At 29.5% G+C, this 21,925-nt stretch overlaps 1 protein-coding gene across 2 annotated transcripts in view; it reads right to left on the bottom strand.

The window, feature by feature from the left end:
* Positions 1-991: 991 nt before the first annotated feature.
* The window catches only part of NCAM2 (neural cell adhesion molecule 2), a 549,137-nt gene continuing 528,203 nt past the window's right edge, over positions 992-21,925 (bottom strand). For both annotated transcript variants that reach the window (XM_035282876.3, XM_035282875.3), the window contains exons 17-18: positions 9,404-9,523; positions 992-6,526 (exon numbers count right to left, since the gene is read on the bottom strand). In XM_035282876.3, the coding sequence (XP_035138767.1) occupies positions 6,415-6,526; positions 9,404-9,523 (232 nt within the window). In that variant the 3' untranslated portion in view covers positions 992-6,414. The remainder of the gene's footprint in view (positions 6,527-9,403; positions 9,524-21,925) is intronic.

Genomic DNA, 21,925 nt, shown 5'->3' with positions numbered 1-21,925 from the left:
CATAGTTTGTATTTTATTTTGATTGTCTTTATTATAAATATAGAATACTGAAATACCAAGCACAATATATGTCTTTTTCTTCACTTTTCAAAGGGTTTGGTGTTATTTTTATTCTATATGTGCATGTAGTTTGAGCTTATTTGCAAAGTTGATGTTGAAAATTGCCCCCTTTTGAAAAGTTGGCCCTCAGAGTTTTAATTTTTAAGAATGAGTCACATTTATACTAGTTTAAAACAATGAATACAACTTGTAAAATCATGTGTGAAATGATTAGCTTTGAAACAGAAGTTAATACTAAACTGTTATTCAATATGTTTTAAAGAATGTTTATCCTTGTTTTTTATAGAACGGTTGTTTGTTGTTACTTGTGTCAATGCTCTGGTTCCACAGTTGCCTGTATTTTGACTGGTTTGTTCCAAACTTATTTTTCCCTCAAGTATTTTTATTATTAAGTGCATTATTTTGCAGAATATGATATTGTTGGGGAATGTATATATTGCATTAAAGCATTTCTGGCTATATTTAGTTGGTTGCCTAGTATTTACAAATTGATCAATACAATGTAGTAAATGAAAAAAACACTGTGTCTCCAATCCATTGGATCTCACATTTTTGGTGAGCATCAGAAACACCGGAAATCTTTATTGAAACACAAATTACCATGGTCCTCTCCTAGAACCTTCTCATTTATGGAGTCTCTGGTGAGGTCTAGAAATTTACATGTTGAACAAATTCCCAGGTAATGCCGCTCTAGGGGGTCACATTTTGAAAACTACTGCTCTAAACCAACTGTTTATTCATTTATTTATCTGAGCTCTGCTCAGTGTAGAAGCCAATTGTAATTCATTGTGAGACAATATGGCAGAAAGCATTCCTTTCTTTAGAATATCTAGATATATGTTTGAAAATGTCTTAAAAACAAAAGTATTTGAAAAACCATAATCTTGCTTACTACAGAAATGTTATTCAAAATAAACATAAAATGCAACACTTTATTAAAGTAAAAGTATCTTTACTATTAATATACAAATGGTGAAGTGTGACAAGTTTGATATACTATAAGCCATACTTTCAATGTCTCTCATAAATACAAAACTTCAACATTTGCAGTATAATTTTTACAGTTTAGACATATATATACAGCATTTCATAGGGACATACCATATTGAAACAATAAAAAAAGTTGTGGTAGCTAACTTAGGAATATAGAATTTGAATGGAATATATAAATTAAAGAAAATAAAAGATAGTATGCTTTAGTACATACTAAATACAGCATAGAGTCCACATACCAAAAACGTTTTTAATTTTTTTTAAAACCCTTTATTTCTAACTTCACATATTTCTAACAGGGTTTAGAGGCAAATGCTAAACCAAGAATATTTCTTTAAGAGTTGGAACAAATAGGTTTGTTCTTGATAGTATCATTTGTTTTATAGTATGCACGTTGTTCTCTAAAATGTATTTGCAAAATTGAATCATGGATTCTATCTCTGTTAACTTTCTCCTCTGTGTTTCACTCTTTTATCCTTTGCATCAGTGTAATGGGCCATAATTTTCCATCTAAGCAATGTTCCTAGTCATTCCTGGTCTAGCACTTCTCAAAGTCAGGTCCTTAGCTATTCCAAATGTAGCAATTCAGTTTGCCTTTCTAGATCTGTTCATTTCTTTGTTTCTCTACTCTCCTATGTCAGGTTATGATTGAAATTCTCCAACTGTGATTGTTTTGCTTATTCTCTTTGATGGGAGGCTAAAATCAGATGCCAAAGATATATGTTTTCATTTCAGAAAAGAAAAAAATAATAAGTCACAATATTTAAATTTACATGGGCAATAATTCTGAATGTTGTTTGGCCAGAATCTCAGAAAGTGTATAAAATGAAAATTTAAAGAGGTGATATCAAATAATATATTTATGTTATAGGTAAAGTACTAAAGTGAGTAACAAACTATTTTTCTAAGAATATTAAGTGTGTTATCAAATAAATATTTACCATTATATATAATATAAAATTATTTGCTTTTATATGAGAAGAAATAATTCATCTATTAGCATTCTTATATAATGTTAAATATCTGCATCTACATGGATAAATTTAACTTTTTAAAAAAGGAAAGGTGGGAGCTGGACGAAAGTTATGTTTGTTCAACAACTACTGTATGTGAGGCCTTTTTATAAATTTCTCATTTGCACATATAGTTGTTTCATATTAAGACATTATTAAGTCTGTGAGTAAAATAAATTTTTTGAATATTTACCTTGTAAGATTGAAGTATTTCATGTCTGTACCTATCCACAATTTAATTTCAGCCTATATTGATACATCCATATGTGATTTCAATGTGACTAAGTATTAATGCTTCAAAGCATTAATAAACAGATGCAAATATTTTCTTTCTAAAGATAAATAATGCTAACCAACTTAACGTTAAAATATTTCCACACACTCAGAAAGTTTGTTGAATAAGCACATTAAACGATTATGGGTATGGGTATGATTATAAAAAAAATGTAAAGGGGGTTTTAACTCAGTGTTTACCTTATTTTCTGTGAAAAAGAATATTGAACCTCATAAATAATTATAATATCCTATTCCAATATTTCCTAAATTAACTCATGAAAAATATTATTTCTACCACTTGAGTTTTACATGTTTTCATCAGTGACAATCTTATCACCCAAAATAAAGGTTGATTTATTATTCTAAATAAAATACATACAAATGGAAATAATGATGACCCAGTAAACACCATAGTAATTTGACTAATTTTCAAAAGTTTTCTGTTGTCTTTATCTTAACAACTGGCAAAATTTAATTTCCACAGTATCTGGAGTGTATTTATTGTTTAGAAAAACAATACAGAACAAATTAGAATATTTCATGTGTGTGTATAAAAAGAATTGTTTTGACATAAAGTAAATTATACAGTGTAGTTTATTATATCTAGATTTTATATTCAAGGTAAAATAGTTTGAATTGAACTTATTTACTGGCTGTAAATAAGAGAGCATCATCCGAGTATCTCAGATCTAACCAAAATATACTGTAAGGATGTTAAGTTTTTTTATGTTAATAAAGCAGAATGTCATGCTAATTAAAAGGCACAATACATCTTAATTATTTAAAAGAAGAACTGTAAAACGAAGGTATGATCACAAAGTTACAATTAATTGTTGGCACACAAATAAATAATACGGTTAATAAAATCTGTTTCTATAAATATTTAATTCAAAGTCTAAGATCCATATGAAGTTTGTTGGATCAAATAGCCTTTGAAAAATGCTTTTATAGGTATTAATATTAAAGATAAAAGAAAGCTTAAGAAACATTACATTAATGTTAGACATTAGTATCAACAGAATTGCAATGTCTTACCCCACAAAAATAATAAATTTTTTAATTAAATTCATTTGACATCATTGTAAAATATGTTGACACACTAATTTGTGCCAGTTTTGAAAACAAAATATGTGTGAAAATTCTGATATTACTCTTTTGTCTTATATATTGTTGATTATAGATTGTCACTGCCTAATTGCACCTAACCTATCAAGAAATACCAAGTTTTCGATGATATCTTTGCCTCTTGGTTTAAAATATCATAGGGTTCAAATTATTTTAACAGTATTTATATTCAGTCAATCTTTTTGACATTTTATACTAATACTTAAGAATACTCTCAGACAATAAAAATAACATTTATACGGTTATATGTATATGTTTAATCTAGAATAAGAATGAAACAGGTTATTTCAGTTCTACTTATATTTTACAATTTACTACAAGCCATCTTTTAATTTGAAACTTTTATAAATAATTTGGAGCATTCCATTGAAATATTAAAAAAAATAGTTTATCACAGTATTGCCTTGCTTCGGCATGGCATGGATTTCAAGGACAAGAGGTAAGGACCACTCGGGCAACTGAAACAGTGCACTTGAAATAGTCTGACTATAATTAGTTTCAGATTATCTGTTAATTTGAGATCATTAATCTACATGAGTGGCAGGAAATTTAACATCATATATATATACATACATATATATATACACACATATATATATACATACATATATATATATATATACGAAATGTATGTCAATTTCTTTACAAGAAAAATCCAAATAAATGAGAGAAACAAATGTCAAATAGAGAAAACACAAAAATAGTTTGTTATTTATTATGATTTCTGCACTCTTGAAGTAAAGCACAAATATAACAATAGTAAACATGCGAATCGACTTTCTCAGTCATCCTTATTCTTTTACCATCATTAGTCTAAAACCATGTGGCCATATTCAGAAATAATTAGCATTCATAGCTATTGCTTCATGGACACTTTACTAAGCTTGTACACTTTGCACAAACAACCTAAGTATTTTGACCTAGTTTTAGTACATTGGTACTAAACAAAATGAACAACAAAATAAACACAGCAAAATAAAGCAATCTGGATGATCAGACAAACATAAACTAAATAGCAACAGTCAAATGTGTCAAAGACCGGTTGGATAATCAAGTTAGTTAAAATGACCTAACTGGTTTGTTTGTTTAGAAGCTACTCAAATTCTTAGGTAGGCACAAACATTCTGCTCTTTTCTTTAGAATCTGCCAAACTCGAATGCAAGGAGAGATTCTAGCATTATAACCCTGCAATTTATGGCAAAGACACTGTGATAATTTGGTGCCTTCAAATGTAGGTGGTCATATTCTGCCCTGCTGCAGACAGAAAAGTGAGGAATTGTATAAAATTACTTAGTTGTCTCTCCTTGGCTGACAGTTTCAAGCACTTCGTAAATAAAAATATTCATGAGTTGCCTTAATTTTACATTTAATAATCATCAGATTATCTCTACAGAGAGACAAGCCCAAAGCAGGTTTCTGCAATGCTAAATATTGCTCCAATATTCCGTTGGAACACATTCCCTATTCTGTCACTATTTGAGCTATAATACCACCTGAAACACCAAAGGTTCTGAATGTTACAGGGCCTAAAGAAACCTTTGGCTCTCAAGGTTAATAAACCTGCTTCCAAATGCTTATAATCATAAACACTTTAAAAAACCTTACATATAAGTTAAATCATTTTTCACTCTTACCTCTAGGAGCTTGCATAGCTTGGAAGTTAATGAGTATTTTATTCTGGTATAATCCTGACAAAAGATATTAGAAAGTTTGTGTTGAATATTTAAGGAATGTCTTCAACCAAAATTGTTTATCAAAATCTTAAAAGAACTTCTAGCTAGAACATCCAGAATAGAACACATAGTGGTGTTTAATTGTTTATCATCTATACTTTTATGGCACATTAAAAAGTTAAATAATTTCTTCTTAATTTTGTCAGCTTTAAAATTGTAATTTCCATTAGCCAATTACATTTAATGATGGACCAATAACAGTGGGAAAATTAGTTCTTAAAGATTATGTAAAACTGTGGGCTAAAAATACATCTGAGGATGTGATTTGAAGTATTTGAACACTAGACTTGTTTTTTGATAAATTATTTTAAAAATAAATGATAATCACATATTTATAAATATATCAAGACACCATATTGATATTGTTCCCATTTCAAATTACTTTATTTGAAGCTGAGGGCAGAAATCAATATTATTTCACTCGCAATACATTTATTTTTTGTGTAATCCATTGTGAATGAATAGGACATATATAAAGAGATAGAGATTTAGAAAGTCTTTCTAATCTAATTTTATATACAACTAATATTCTTTCAAATGGGTAACAATTTTGATCTGGCACTTTAGTCTATCAAAAATCAATTTTGAAAATGCACTAAACCATAACTTGAAATGAGTTCTCCAAAGTTTTCCACTCTTAATATCTGCTAAAGATAACTGGCTCTTTCAAGCCTAGTTTCCCTGAAATTCCCCTGATAAAATGAATAACCATTATTAAGTGCCTTCATCTTGAAGTCGAAAGCCACTTTAAAAATCTATTTGCCCAGAATAGGACTTATACACATGCAGGGCATTCTTACACATGTAGCTCACAATGTTGTTGTTTCGTTTTCTTTTTTCCTTGACCACTATTTGTTAGAGAGGTTAAAATATATTTGTTGGTTGTATTAAATATAGTTCTTAAGAAATAGAGCACATTAGCCATATAATATACTCCAGTACTTCAGGCATAGATTCAAATTGAATAACCAAGTGTTGGTGCCAGTCAGGTCTCGATACTGAAATTCTTAACAAAATTAACAACAACAGCAACAACAACAACAATCAGAAAAGGAGTGGACCATGGGCAGGAGTATTTGATCATATGTATATGTGTACAAGCTATTCCAAGCTAGAAGTTTCCCAAGAAATTAAGGTCAATGGAATAGTTTTGGTCATAGGGTCACTGCAATCCAAATTCTCTTTGTAGTGTTGTTCACGCCCCTGTAATATTGTTAGGCTTTGCTGTCATCTTCTTTTGATTGGATGATGTCATTAGAAACTTTAATTTCTATAGTTTCCGGATTTAGAACTTCTTTCCCATTTTCTTCCTTTAAAGGCAATTTTCTGGAAGATAAAAAATAATAAGCTTCATTTTCTGAGCTATTTAAAGAGATATACCTTCACATTTAAGTTACTGTTTTGTAGAGAAACTATGCTCCAATAATATGATAATAATATGCTACAATAATTAGAAAGGAAAAATTAAATTTATTAAAATAATATAAAATAGATTAAAAATTGATCTAAAAGAAAATAAAAACAATTACATTGGCCTGTTGAAAACAATGCAGAAAGATGAATCAAATAATATACTTATAGATTTAGATGCACTAAATTGTTCACAAAAGGGTGGCTTCGATTTGGTAACTAGTTGCTGATATCAAAAATAAAACTACATGTTTTGGAAGGTAAAATGCCAAAACATTTTTAAATGTCAATTATGTGATTTATTAGTACTAAATTTTCTCTAGTGAAAATGATTAATAATTGTTGTCATATTCTGCTACATAAAATTTAGAAAACAGTCTGGACATAGTGGCTCATGCTTGTAATCCTAGCACTTTGGGAGGCCAAGGCAGGTGGATCACTGGAGGTCAGGAGTTCGAGAACAGCCTGACCAACACAGTGAAACCTCGTATCTATTAAAAATACAAAAACTAGCTTTAAATCACTTGATCCTGAAGGTGGTGGTTGTCGTGAAATGATATGTCACTGCACTCCAGCCTCACAACAGAGAGAGACTCTGTCTCAAAAAAAATAAAATAAAAAAATTAATTCAGAAACTGAATTAACAAGAATTAACAATATTCTTGTTAAGTTTAAGGAACTTAATGCAAATGAACATATTTTAGGACTTGCTAACTTTTTAATATTTACTGTATATGTTTTCCTTTGTCTCTCTTTATGTTTTTTCTTGTCACTTTTATATCACTTTGTAACACAGGTTTTGAGTTGTTTGCAACTGTAACTTATGAAGCAAAGCAACTTTATTTTTTAATATCAAGGCAGCCTCACAACCCTTATTTCGATGTCAATTAATTATGCTTTCTAGATTTTCCAAAAACTTGCAAATTCAATTGTTTACCACTGAGTACCTGATATTTGGAGACGAATTTTTCTCCCTTACTAACATACTTTTTCCACATCAAAAACATTAACTTAGAAATAGTATTCAAATCCATCTCTGTGACTTTAACCTTACTATTTTAAGATAGAGTGAAAGTTACTATGCTAGTTCCTTTGGATTTATTTTATAGTTTTGAATGAGACAGGTAAAATATTCTGCATATCAAAGCCAGCAGAACTAAGCAGTCAAAGTTATTTATAGGCAAAACTAGTAATATCCATTCCTGGGAATGAAGAAACATTGTACCAATGAGAATAGCTATTTTACACATGTTATAAATAGTACAGTCTCAGTTACTCCTTTTTACCATTCACAGGTACTAAAAATATTGACAATAAAAGATTATAAAAGCAATGTGTCACTTCTAGCATCAAAATGTAGAGAAAGTTAGAGTTCTGATAGGAAGTTAGCATAATTCTTAATATATCTCCCACTCATGAACTATATATTAAGTTTTCAATGAACCAGCATTTTCATCAAACTGATAGTTTGTTTCTGTGTACAGAATTTCTTGCCACTTATGTTTAGGTTAATTTTTTAAAAATTACTGTTAATCATATTATTTTGTATTGGTGTTTATTTTCTATAACTGAGACATAGAGTAGTTATTAAATTACCTTTTTCCCCCCAAAATATAGCCCACACCAAAAGCACACTCACAACTTGTTTTCATGTATACTTCTTTTTTCTAAAGGGGATAATACAGAACCCACATCTAATACAGTTAATTTGATCTCTAAATGCAATCACTAAAATTGGCTTGAGGATTTATATCTTTTTTTATAAAGTAGAAGTTTGTATTTGTGTAAATATTAATGATTTCAATCCCTTGTGAGCAGATAGAGGGAATTTGTGAAAAGAAAATAATTTTCTTCATCTGTGACAACATTTTGTCTTTGATTTAGGATGAGAAACCTGAATCAGTTTACTCTGCAAGAAATTAATATTTCTTGCATAAAATTAATATTTGTTCTGAAAATGATTATTTTTATAAAATAAAATTTATATAAAATTAATATTTGTTCTGAAAAATAATAAAAAGTATAAAATTATATTTGTATAAAAATTAATATTTGTTCTGATAAATAATAAAAAGTTATTTTGCTGCACAGTAAAGAAGTGCGTGATCACCATGGTTTTCTTAGTATCACATACATCCAATAGAATACTACTATTACTACCTGGTAATAATGCCTTTACTTTGAATTATTTTAATTGTCCTGTGCATGAATCTAGGCATCTTTTCAGGTTTTGTTATATACTACAGTTTTAATAGAGCTCTTAGAGATGCAAAAATAAATAACATCAAGAATGGAGATGAAGCATCATTTACTGCATAGACATTACAATGATAAACAATTTAATATTATTTTCTCCTCTGTACAAATATTATTTCTCTAAAAAATTACCTTGCAAATATTTCACTGACATTTATATTCAAAGTGATGACAAATTTCCTGACATGTTTTATTTCAGTAAAGATAATTATTTTATTTTGAAAGCAAGAACAATACAATCTTATAAAGAAAGGCTATTGTTGAAAATCTCAATGCTGTACGATACTTATCTTTTTATACTTTTGCATTAAATTACAGATATATGGTTTAACGGACTTTCACATTCATACAAAATTTTCGTGAAAAAGTCTCAACAGAAAATGGATTTTAGATATTCACATGTACTTTCATTGAAAAAGTAAAAGCACAATTCTTTTACAAATAATTAATATTTGAATACATAATATAAACAATAATAATGTGTTATCATTGTGCCGACACGCATTTGAATATAAGTAAGCATTCCAAGCTACATACTCAGGTTCTGTTAGTGGTGTGGTTTCATTTGGCTCGTTCACTGGGCTCCCATCTTCATGATTAGTAATTCTTTCATCCTCTGTTCTCATCTCCACTATTGGTTCTTTTGATCCATCTTTCCTAGAAACATAAAGAAAAAAATCTCACCTGTGTAATATAAAAATGATGCATTATGGAACAAATACAATTTAAAATTACCCAATTTTACCTTCCTCCAAGTAAGCCCAACTTGGTTAATTTAAGAAAACCACTGAGAAATGCATTAAGTTTATTTCACCATACATTATCACTCAGAAAAAAAAGAAATTTCATTCTGTCTAGATATCTTTTTCTGATCAACATTGGATAAATTATTTTTCAAAATTGGTATATGTTTTAAATTCTATTGTACACTTTCTATTTGAAAAAATTAAATTATTTTGTTAATAAAATGTATAGCACTAAGTAGCTTGCTTTCTCCTCACTAGCCACATTTTAAAATATCAAAACATTTTTAAACATTTTTAAAATAATAAAAACTGGAAACTTTTAAAATTTTTAAAACGTTTGAAATACTTCAGAAATGTTTTTATGTGAAAATATAGAAGACAAAATTTGTATGTGTTATGTTTTCTTTTAAATATGTCTATCAATTTGTATAAAAGATCTTACCTGTAACATGATTATTGACTTCTAACATTTTTATGTTTTCCAAGAAAATAGTTTAAATAAAATATTCTTTGTAATATACACAATACTTCCTCAATTATAACTTCATATTCCAATATCATCTTTATGAAACTTCAAATATATGAGACAGTGAATGTAATTTTTTAAAATTGATGAAAATATAGAAAATTTACTACAAAGTTTCACATCTCAAAACTGAACAACAACAATGAAAAGAGATAACAAGGAAGTTATTTGGTGATGACAAGGAGTGAAGTGGGATGGGAGACTTGGGAAAGAGATACTCCAAATAAAGATTTCAAATAGGTACAGAAACAAAACAAAACAAAACAAAACTAAGGAGAGGTTGCAGACTTCAGTTTGTATTCATGCAACGGTCTTTATATGAATTTTCATAGCAACATTATAAATTGCCAAAATTGTGACCAACTTGTATTTTAATAGGTGAGTGGATAGATGGTAATATTTATTGAGGGAATTAAGTCAGTCTGAAATGACTAAATACTTTATGGTTCCAACTGTATGATATTCTGAAAATGACACATTATTTCTTATCATAATGGTGGATATAAGACATTAAAATTTGTTCTTGAAAAGCATGTAAACTAGGATTACAAAAACAAAAGCCTGCAAACAACAAATCTACAATGGGCCAAAGACTGAACAGACACTACAAATGTTGAGACTTATACAGACATTAATACTAAGGATATAAAACACTTTTGATCAGATCACAGTTATATACTCTTGCTCTTATGAGTATTTAGGCACCTCACATACACATGCATCATAATTTGAAGGATAGTGTTGATAAAAATAGAAGAAAATCTAGACGTGAATAAAGAAATTTTTAGCTCTGAATATCAGATGTCAGTAAGAGACAGTGATTTAGACACATTTAGCAACATTCTCTGATCAGGGGTCCCCAAGTAAGTAAGATCTATAGAATTATTAAAGATGAATGAAGAGGCCATCACCATTGGATCTTAATGTTGTTTGTTAGTTTGTCTGTGTGTTAGTTTTTCTTATTCTTCAATTGATTACTTTAAAAAAATTGCATGATAACATGTTTGTGATGACATACAAGATGACATTATTAGTGAAAATGTGCCTATTGACGATTCTTAGCAAGAAAATGATTCAAACATTTTCTTGTATTAGCAATTTTTACAAATATATGTGAAAAAAGCAAAAGCAGAGAGAAGTAGTAAATTTTGATTTTATTGTTCTCCTTGCTAAAAGTAAATAGGCAAGCACATATCTTTAAATTAAAAAGAATGAAATAAATATTGCTGAAAGGAAATTAAAGATTACTAAGAGAAAATGATTAGTAGCCTCTACAATTTTTATTTTTGTTTTCAGAGATTGTTTTAATTTTATATTTTCTTACATTAATTTTTTTCCAGAGTATTCTACACAGATAACAGCACATGTGAATGAAAATGCATGTAGTTATTTTTACACAAATGGTAATAGACTAACTGTATATAATAGTGCCTTTTGAATTAACACTGGTTATTAGCTATAATCTATAAAAGGACATTTAAAGTTGCCTCTTATTTTATCATGCTGCATACTATGCTGCTGTATGTATGATCACCACACATTTAACCAGTGGCCAACCGACAACCTTTTAGGTTATTTTTTAACTTTTTTATTACAAGAAATACCATAATTATTATTGAGTGAATGTTTTACTTAACCTTACTGGACTATACTTGAAATACACATAATTTACATATCTAATCCCCCATCCATGGTAAGTTACATTAAGTAATATCAGAATTTTACTAATATTGTCTGTAGAATAATAAAGAGTAAATGAAGCAAATAGTTGGTCAAAATTGTCACAAAATGTAATGTGAATAAGTTTGGCAATGTATAGACTGGTTAAGATTATATAAATTCCTGCCATATTTTATAATTGATTATTAAATAGAAAATAATAAGCATAGCATAATGTTTAGAAGGAGGTGTCCCAGAACCAAATTAGCTGGCTCTCCTACTAACTCATTGCATAAAGCTCTCCATCCTCGTTGCTTATTAATCAAATGAAGATGGTAATAGTACCAAACTAATTCTTGTAGGTTACTTATAAAAGCTGATGTATTTGCAGCACTCAGTGTTACTTGCCATCACTATCCAGGAATGCATGGAGAATTCACATTAGGAAATAAATTACTAAAACTTGCAACTTTAAGAAATTTTAAAAAAAATGAAAATGTTGACCTTGAAAAAATTTATAAAATTCACCAACTTGCAGACAAAAATATAAACATTCATGTAATCTATAGCATCATACAGAAAAATATTTGGAAGAAATACAAAATCAAATTATTTAGGACACATCATATAAGTGACAAGAAAAAAGGTTAAATAACTCTATGAAAATGTGTAAAAAACATGAAAAGATAATTAAAGCAAAGTAACCAAAAAAAAAGAAAGAAAGAAAAGAAACAAGCACAGACTCAACCTATAAAGACAAATGCAAATCTTAAATAACATCAAAATAAAAACTCTTATCAGATTGTCAATAATGAATTGGTGATATTTAATATAACAGAAGCTGTAGGGACATATGCATTCTCTGCTTTTATTGCAGCTGTGAATTGAATAGACTTCTGTGGGCAATTTGCCAGCATTTTTCAGTTTTGGTCTTCCATTCTACATCTAGTATCTTACCAATATATTTACAAAATTTATGTATATAGATGTTCAAAACAGAACAGTCCATTATAAAAATGCTGAAAGTTTCTTCTAGATTGTAACAGTAAAGGAGTAGATAAATACATTATTATATCTAACACTATGGAATGCTACTCTTTTATAAAAAGAATGAGGAAGAGATTTATGTGCTGAAATGGAACATTATTGAAGACCCATTTCCAGATGACATAAATTTGCTAAAATTTATATACATATATGTGTATGTACATGGAAATATCTCTCTCTCTCTGTGTATCCTAGTATACTGTTTATCTACAAACTAAAGATGACATGGAAAATTATTGAGAAGGAAATAAATAATAATGTTAATGCTTATGTATAAGGCAGCAAATAGGATCAGTATTGATTAAGGACTTTGATTTCTACCTTTTACATTTTTCTTTGATTTTTGAGTTTTTAAATAAAATTATATATAATTGTATTAAATTAAATATAAAATTACAGATATATACTACTTTTGAAACTAAAATATTTGGTTACTTACAGAAACACTAATAGATGTTATGTTTTATTAACAGGGAGAGAGAGAGAGATTTCCCATTAAAACTGTAAAGGTCTAAATCCACTCTGCCCCTGTCAAATGTCATCCAGTCTACCATGAAAGGTAACCTTATTAAATTAAATATAAATTATACATGTTGGTACTGCTTTTGTAACTAAAATATTTAGTTACTTAAACACTAATACTATGTTATGTTTTATTAATATTAACAGAGAGAGAGAGAGAGAGTTTCCACATTAGAGACAGTAAATGTCCATGCACTCTGCTACTGTCAGCTGTCATCTGGTATATCATGAGAGGTAATATTATTGATTAATTAATAAGCACACCCTGCCAGAATGTAAAGATTTCATGCAGTTAATAAATCATGAAGACAGCATTGAGCATGATTAGTTTAGAAAAGGGAAGAGTGAAAGGGTATGCTGTGGTTACCTTAAAATACAAATATGGCTCTCGGGTTTTTTAAATATAGATGTATTCTATGTTTTACTTCAGAATGCATAATTAATAAAAAGTTTAAGTCTACTATGTAGAATAATTTACTTGCAAAGATTTTTAACTTAAATGGAATGGAAGGAAATGCAAAAATAATCCAAATAAAACACATCCCAAAACAAAGTTAATATTGAAAATTTCATATTCCTTATATTCGTTGGACAGGAGATATCATCATGTGACTTCATATTCTCTTTGTTTTCTCAGATTTTCTGATTAATTGCTTGTGATTCAAGTTTGGGCCCATGTATACAGCTAAAATTGAGGAGAAGGTATTTACATATTTCATTCACAATAACCATTGGACCCTACCATTGTGATACTTTTGTAAGAGGGAATGAATAAAAGGGAGATTTTGGCTGAACATCCAAGACCTTATTCATCTTGTGTTTTTATAAATCAACCACGATATTTTCATTTTACATATTATAGAAGGGATGAAAATGATTCAAATATGCCAATTAGACAACAGCAAAATTTTACTCATTTTTTTGTAATCTGTGTACCATTTTTTCCCAGGGTTTATAACTTGCTGAAGTATATAACTTTTTCTGGAATATTAGAAATTATATAATTATATTTCTTATAGATTTTATTCTGTATATTAACTTTCCTCCAACATCCATGATTCTTTTTGTTTCTTTCTTATTATTTAGACTAGTGTAATTTAGTATAGTAGCCACTCTGTCTACTATAAATGATAAATGAGTTGTAATGGCATAGCGATAAATATTTCTAGGCACATATGTGAATATGTTCACTAGAAGGTAAACCTGGTTTATTAATGTTTTTCTTTTTATTTTAGTCTTTCAATTTTTCCTGTTTCACATATTCATTATTACAAACTATTAACTATATACATTATAATTATTTTAACATAAGGAAAACAATCTGCTATGATGTCCAGCAATTATAAACTACAAAGAACAATTTTTAAAATTCAATTGTATAGACTTCCTTTAGACCAGTTTGAATTTCATAGCAAAATGAGGAGGAAGACACAGAGATTTCCTATGTATCCCCTGCCCCCATCCATGCATAGCCTCCTCATTAGCAACATCCACCACAGTGGCACATTTGTTACAACCAATGAACCTACACTGACACACCATTACCCCAAATTTGTACTTTATATTAAGGCTACCTCTTGGGGTTGTACATTTTATGTGTTTGAAAACATTTGTAATGACATTTTCCCACAATTATTTTATCATACACAATAGTTTTACTGCCCTACAAATCTTCTATGCTCCACCTACTTATTCCTCCCTTCTTTCCAACATGTGCAAACCCTAATCTTTATACTGTCTTCAAAGTTTTGCTTTTGCCAAAGCAAAACTATATTTGTCATATAGTTGGAATTATGAAGTAGGTAGTCTTTTTAAAGTGACTTATTTAGTAATAATCTAGTAAAGTGGCTAATTTCATTTAGTAATAATAAAAACTTATTTTATTTAATAATAATAAAATTTTTCCCCTATGTCTCTTCATGGCTTGATAGCTTTTTCCTTATTAGTGCTGAATAATATCCCATTGGTGGGGTTACCACTGTTTATTCACTTTTCTACTGAAGGATATCTTAATGGCTTCTAAGATTTGGCAGCTATGAAACAAGCTTCTGTAAGAGTCAGTGTGCAGGTTGTGGTGTAGACATACATTTTCAACTTCTTTGGGTTAATACTAAGGAGCTCAAATGATAAATTTTAAGGTAAGAACATGTTTCTTTTTTTGAGAAGCTGCTAAATTGTCTTCCAAAATGGTTGCATCACTGCATTTCCATCAGCAATGAATGAGATGTCCTGTTGCTTCACATCCAGCAATTGGTGTTGTCAGTGTTCTGGATGGTGACCATTTTAATAGTCTTGCAGTGGTACAGTAGCTCACTCTAATTTTCATTTCCCTGGCTCATAGAATTTGAAATATATTTTCATAGGCTTATTTGCTGTTTGTATATCTTCTCTAATTAGGAATGTATTAGGTTTTTTGGCCCACTTTCCAACTGGGCTGTTGTTTTTATTATATAGAGTTTAAGAATTATTTGTAAATTTCATATAATAGTCCTTTAATAGATATGTCTTTTGCAAATATTTTATCCCATTCTATGACTTGTTTTTGCATTCTCCTAACAGTATCTTTTGAGGAGCATAAATTTTTAATTTTATAGAAGTCAAGCTTAATTCTTTCACAGATTGTGTTTTCAGTATTGAATACAAAAAGTCATCGCCGAAACCAAGGCTACCTAGATTATCTGCCATGTTTTCTTCCAGCAGTTTTATAATTTTTTGATTTACATTTAGGTCAATATTACACTTTGGGTTAATTTTTATGAAGGGCATAATATCCTCATCTGGATACTTCTTCTTATGGATTACAGTTGTTTCAGTACCATTTGTTGAAAATAACAGCTTTTCACCATAGCACTGCCTTAACTACTTTGTGAAATGTCAGTTCACTTGAGTATATTTATGTGGGTCTATTTCTGGGTTTTTTACTTGGTTCCATTTTTTTTTTTGTTTATTCATTGCCAGTATTGCATTATCTTGTTTACTGTAGCTTATAGAAAGTATTGAAGTTAGATAGTGCCAGTCCTAAAAATTTATACTTTCAATATTACTTTGGTTATTGTGGGTCTTTTTGCCTCTCTATGTAATAAACTTTAGAATCCATTTGTCATATTCACATAATAACTTGTGATTTTGTTGGGATTACATTGACTCTCTGGATCAAGTTGGGAAGAGCTGACATCTTGTCCATATTGAGTCTTTCTATCCATGAACGTGAAATATTTCTCCATTTATTTCATTCTTCTTTTTTCATCAGTTACATAGTTTTCTTCATACTGATCTTGTACATCTTTTGTTAGATATATACCTGATTATTTAATTTTGTGGGTTGCTAATAACAGGAATAATTTTGTTTCTAACTTCAAATTTCACTTGTTCATTGAAGGTATATTTTTTATTTTTGCATATTAATTGATTTTTGTATATTAATCTTTGATCCTGTAACCTTGTTACAATCATTAATTATACTTGTTCGTTTATTCAGACTTTTTAAATAGACTAACATGTCATCTGCAAACAAAGAGAGTTTTATTTCTTCCTTCCCAATCAATATGTCTTTTATTTCCTTGCCTTGTCTTATTGCTTTAGGTAGTTCTTTCAGTACAATGCTGAAAAGAATTAGTTAGAGAGGATATTTTTGATTTGTTCCTAATCTTAGTTGGGGCTGCTTCTGTTACTCACTAAGATGGAAAGAATAATATAAGCTGTAGTTAATTTTAATATACTTTATTAAGTTAAGAAAGGTCCCCCCCCCACACTTATTAAAAGCTTTCATTATGAATGAGTTTCAAATTTTGTGAAATGATTTTATGCATCTATTAATATGATTTTATGATTTTTCTTTATTATCTTGATTTGTTGGATTAACGTTGATTTTTTAATGTTGAATCAGACTTGCATACCTGGGATAAATCCCACTTGGGTGTGATACATAGTTTCTTTATAAATTGTTGGATTTGATTTGCTAATATTTTGTTAACGGTATTTGCATCTAAGGTTAGAAAGATATTGGCCTGTAGTTTTCTGTTAATATCTTTATCTAGTTTTGGCATTTAAGTAATGCTGGCTTTATAGAATGAGTTAGAAAGTAGTCTCTCTATTTCTATCTTTTGAAACAGAATATTGATATTGATATAATTTACTGTTTAAATATTTGGTAGAATTCACCTGTGAAACTGTCTGGGCTTGGTGCTTTCTCTGGGGAGACTATTAATTATTAACTCAATTTGTTCGATGGATAGACAAATCTGTTTAAATTGTTTCTTCCTTTGTGACATTTAGCTGATTGTGCCTTTCAAGGAATTTCTCTACTTCACTTTGGTTACCAAATTATTGGCATAAAGTTGCTCATGGTATTACTTTATTATCTTTTGAATGACCTTGATGTCTGTAGTAATTATTCCTTCTTTATTTCTGATATTCTTGTGCTCTTTCTCTCTCTCTTTCTCCATCTTTTTTTTAATTTTTCTTAGTTAGCTTAGGTATAGACTTAGCAATTTCGTTGATTTTTTAAAAGAATCAGCTTTCCATTTTAATTCTATTGATTTTGTTTTAAAATTTATTTACTTCTTGTACAATGTTTATTATTTGTTTTCTTCTGCTTACTTTGAACTTAATCTTCTCTTTTACTCTTAGTTTCCTGAGGTAGAGAAATTTAGATAATTCCCTTAAATCTGTCTTATTTTCTAATATATGTATTCATGGAAATCTCCCTCTTTACATTGCTTTCACTTCATCCCCAAAATTTTGATTTGTTGTGCTTTCATTTTAAAATATTTAAAAATTTCTTTTGAGATATTTTTCTTGAACCTATATGTTATGTAAATGTAAATTGTTTAATCTTCAAGCATTTGAAGTATTTTCTAGCTTTCTTTTATTGATTTGCAGTATAATTCCATTGTGGTTTGAGAGCAGATATTGTATGATTCCTATTTTTAAAATGCTTTAAGGTATGTCATATAACCTAGGGTGTGATCTATCTTGATGCATATTCTAGGCAAGCTTGGGAAGTGTATGTATTCTGCTGTTACTGGATGAAGTAGTCTATAGACGACATATAGAGTTGATTGATGGTGTTTGGTTAAACAATGTCCTTACTGATTTTAGTTTTTGATCAAAATTTTTTCATTTTTTCTTACTTTTTTCTTTTTATTTCATTTTTTTTCTGCTTGCTGAATTTGTCAGTTTCTTATAGAGCAGCATTAAAGTCTCCAGGTATAAAAGTGAACACATATTTCTCATTAAGTTGTATTAATTTTTGCCTCACATATTTGTATGCTTTACTGTTAAATATATACATGTTAAAGACAGCTATATTTTACTGAAGAAATGACCACATTACGATTAGGTAATATCCCTTTAGAAAGCTGATAGCTTCTCCTGCTCTGATGCTGACTGCATCAGGCATCAATATTTCTACTCTTGCTTTCATTTGATTCGTGTTAGCATAGCATGACTTTTTGTATCCATTTATTTTTAATTTATGTGTGTCATTATACTTATTGTGTGCGTGTGTGTTTGTGTGTGTGTGTATGTGAGCAATATCTGGTTGGGTCTTGTTTTTTTTTTAAATCTACTCTGGCAGTCTCTGCCTTTCAATGGATCTATTTAGAAAACTGCAATTTCAAGGTAATTATTGATACAATGGATAAATATCTACTATATTTGTAAGTGTTTTATTTATTGCCCTATTCTTTATATCAGTTTTTGTCTTTCACTATTTTTCTGTCTTTGGCAGTTTAGATCAAGTATTTTATATGATTGAATTTTCTTTCCTTAGCATATCAGTTATACTCCTTTAACTTGTTTATTTTTTGTTCAAGAAATTTCAATATACATTTAAAATGAACTGAATGAAGTCAACTTTCAAATACAACTGTACTGTTTCATGGGTAGCAGGAGTTCCTTATAATAAGTTATTTCTAAGTTTTTCCTCTCATCTCTTATATCATTGTTACCATTCATTTATCTTATGCATAGTATATATACACATATATGTAATAAAATATGTTTTCATTATTATTTTCTTATGACTAAGAATAAGAAAAGTAAAAATTTTTAATTTACCATCATGTATTCTTTTTGTGATGCACTTTCTTTCCTTAAAAATATATTAGGGAAAAGACAGTCTCTTCAATAAATTGTGCTGGGTAAACTAGATACATATCTATATGCTGAAGCATAAAACTAGAACTTCATCTCTAAACATACATAAAAATCAAATCTAAATTGATTAAAGACTCAAATCTAAGATCTGAACCTATGAAACTACTAGAAGAAAAATTTGGAGAAATTCTTCTGGATATTGGTCTGGGCAAAGATTTCTTGATTAAGAACCCATAAGCACAGGCAATCAAAACAAACAATGGACAGATGGGATCACATCAAACTTAAAAGGTTCTGAATAGCAATGGAAAGGATGAGTAAAGTGAAGAGACAATAATCAGGATATATTAAGAAACTCAGTTCAATAGCAAAACAATAACAAACAAAAACAACAAAACAAAAATAAAGTCCAATTTGAAAGTGATCAAGTGATCTGGAAATCTGAGTTTCTAGTTTATAGCATTTTCTACTCTGAAGAACTTGTTCAGGGCCAGCTGCAGTGGCTCACGTTTATAATCCCAACATTTGGAGAGGCTGAGGTGGGTGGAGGTCAGGAGTTTGAGATCAGCCTGGTCACCAGGGGGAAACCCTGTCTCTACTAAAATTACAAAAATTAGCTGGGCACGGTGGCAAATGCCTGTAATCCCAGCTACTCAGAAGTCTTACACAGGAGAATCACTTGACTCTCGGAGGGGGAGGTAGCAGTGAACCGAGATTATGCCACTGCACTTCAGACCAGGCAACAGAGTGAAACTCTGTCTTTAAAAAAAAAAAAAAAAAAAAAAAAAAGAACTTGTTCAAAACATTTCTTGCAAGTCAGGCCTATTGGCAAAACATTCTTTCTATTTTTTGTTTGTCTGAAAAGGACATTCTTTCTGCTGCATATTTGAAGGATAATTTCACAGAGACAGAATTCTACACTAGCTGGGTTTTCTCTCTCAACACTAAAAATATTTCACTTAACTAAATTCTTGTTTTTATGGCTTCTGCAGAAAATTCTGGTGTAAAAATTATTTTCTCTCCATCAGTAAGGGTGTTTTTACCTCTGGCTCTCTGGCTCCTTTCAGTATTCTCTCTATGTATTATATGAGGCACATATGTAAATTTATATATATAAGGAATATATAAATATATTATTCATTCAAATATATTCATATTAATATATAAATATAGTATTCATTCATATATCATCTTCATATTCATATATAAATATATTATTCATACATATTTATATTTATAAATACATTAGTCATTCATGTACATTCATATTCACATATAAAATATAAATATATTTTCACTCATATATATGAATATTTATATATAAAATACACAAATATACTATTCATTCATATATCAATATGAATAATACATTCATGTCTATTCTTATATATGAATATATACACATTAATTTTCTGCACTTTGAATATGATGTACTTATGTGGGCTTTTTTTGGCATGTTTGAATTTGCATATTTGAATTTCCTGGATCTATGGTATGGTGCCTGACATTATTTGGTAAAATTCTCAGTCATTATTGCTTCAACTATTTGCTCTGTTTACTTCTCCCTGTCTTCTTTTTTAAATATTACCAATGTGCATATGTTATAACTTTTATATTTATTCTATGGTTCTTGATATTATGTTCTTTTTGTTTGTTTGTTTATTTGTTTGCTTGGGTCTTTTTTTTCTCCTCTTTGCCTTTCTATGTTGGCAGTTTCTGCTGAGATTTCTTCAAGCTTAGAGATTCTTTCTTCAGCTGTTTCTATTCTACTAATAAGCCCATCAAAGACATTCCCCTTTTTTAGACTCTCCATCTCTCTACTTGTATACATGGCACATCTGTTATTGCCTATTGTCTGCCTGTTAGAGTTCTTAGCATATTAATCATAGTTATCTTATACCCCTAGTCTGATAATTCTAACATCATCATATCTAAATCTGGTTGTAATGCTGCCTCTCTCTTCAAACTGTGTTTTTTGCTTTTTAGAATTCCTTGTAACTTTTTTCTTGATAGCTGGACAGAACATACTGGGTAAAAGTAAATGCTACCAATAGGCCTTTAGTAACATGGTGGTAATGTGTGGGGCAGAAGAAGAGTTTATCATCCCATGATTAGGTCTCAGTCCTTTAGTGAGTCTGTGATTCTGGCTGTAAACTTCAAAAACGTATCTCACATCCTCCCACAACTTTGGTGGGGCAGAATGATAGAGTGGGCTGGTTTTGGGGATTTCCAGAGGGAAACCTAGAGCAGGGTGGCGTTGGGTAATTCCATTCTTCAAGTCAGGTAGACTCTGATAAAAACCCCAAGTTAGGCTCTGATTAAAGAGTTTCTTCTGGGAGTAGACCTTGGTAAGAATGGAATGATCTGGTATATTTTTAATGTAGTCACTATCACTTCCAATTTCAGAAACATGAGATATTTCTCTAATATTCATTGTAAGAACTTGGTTAAGCTCCTGAA

Source organism: Callithrix jacchus, chromosome 21, assembly GCF_049354715.1.
Source record: "Callithrix jacchus isolate 240 chromosome 21, calJac240_pri, whole genome shotgun sequence".
Taxonomy (NCBI): Eukaryota; Metazoa; Chordata; class Mammalia; order Primates; family Cebidae; genus Callithrix; species Callithrix jacchus.
This window is presented reverse-complemented; position numbering and strand designations above follow the sequence as displayed.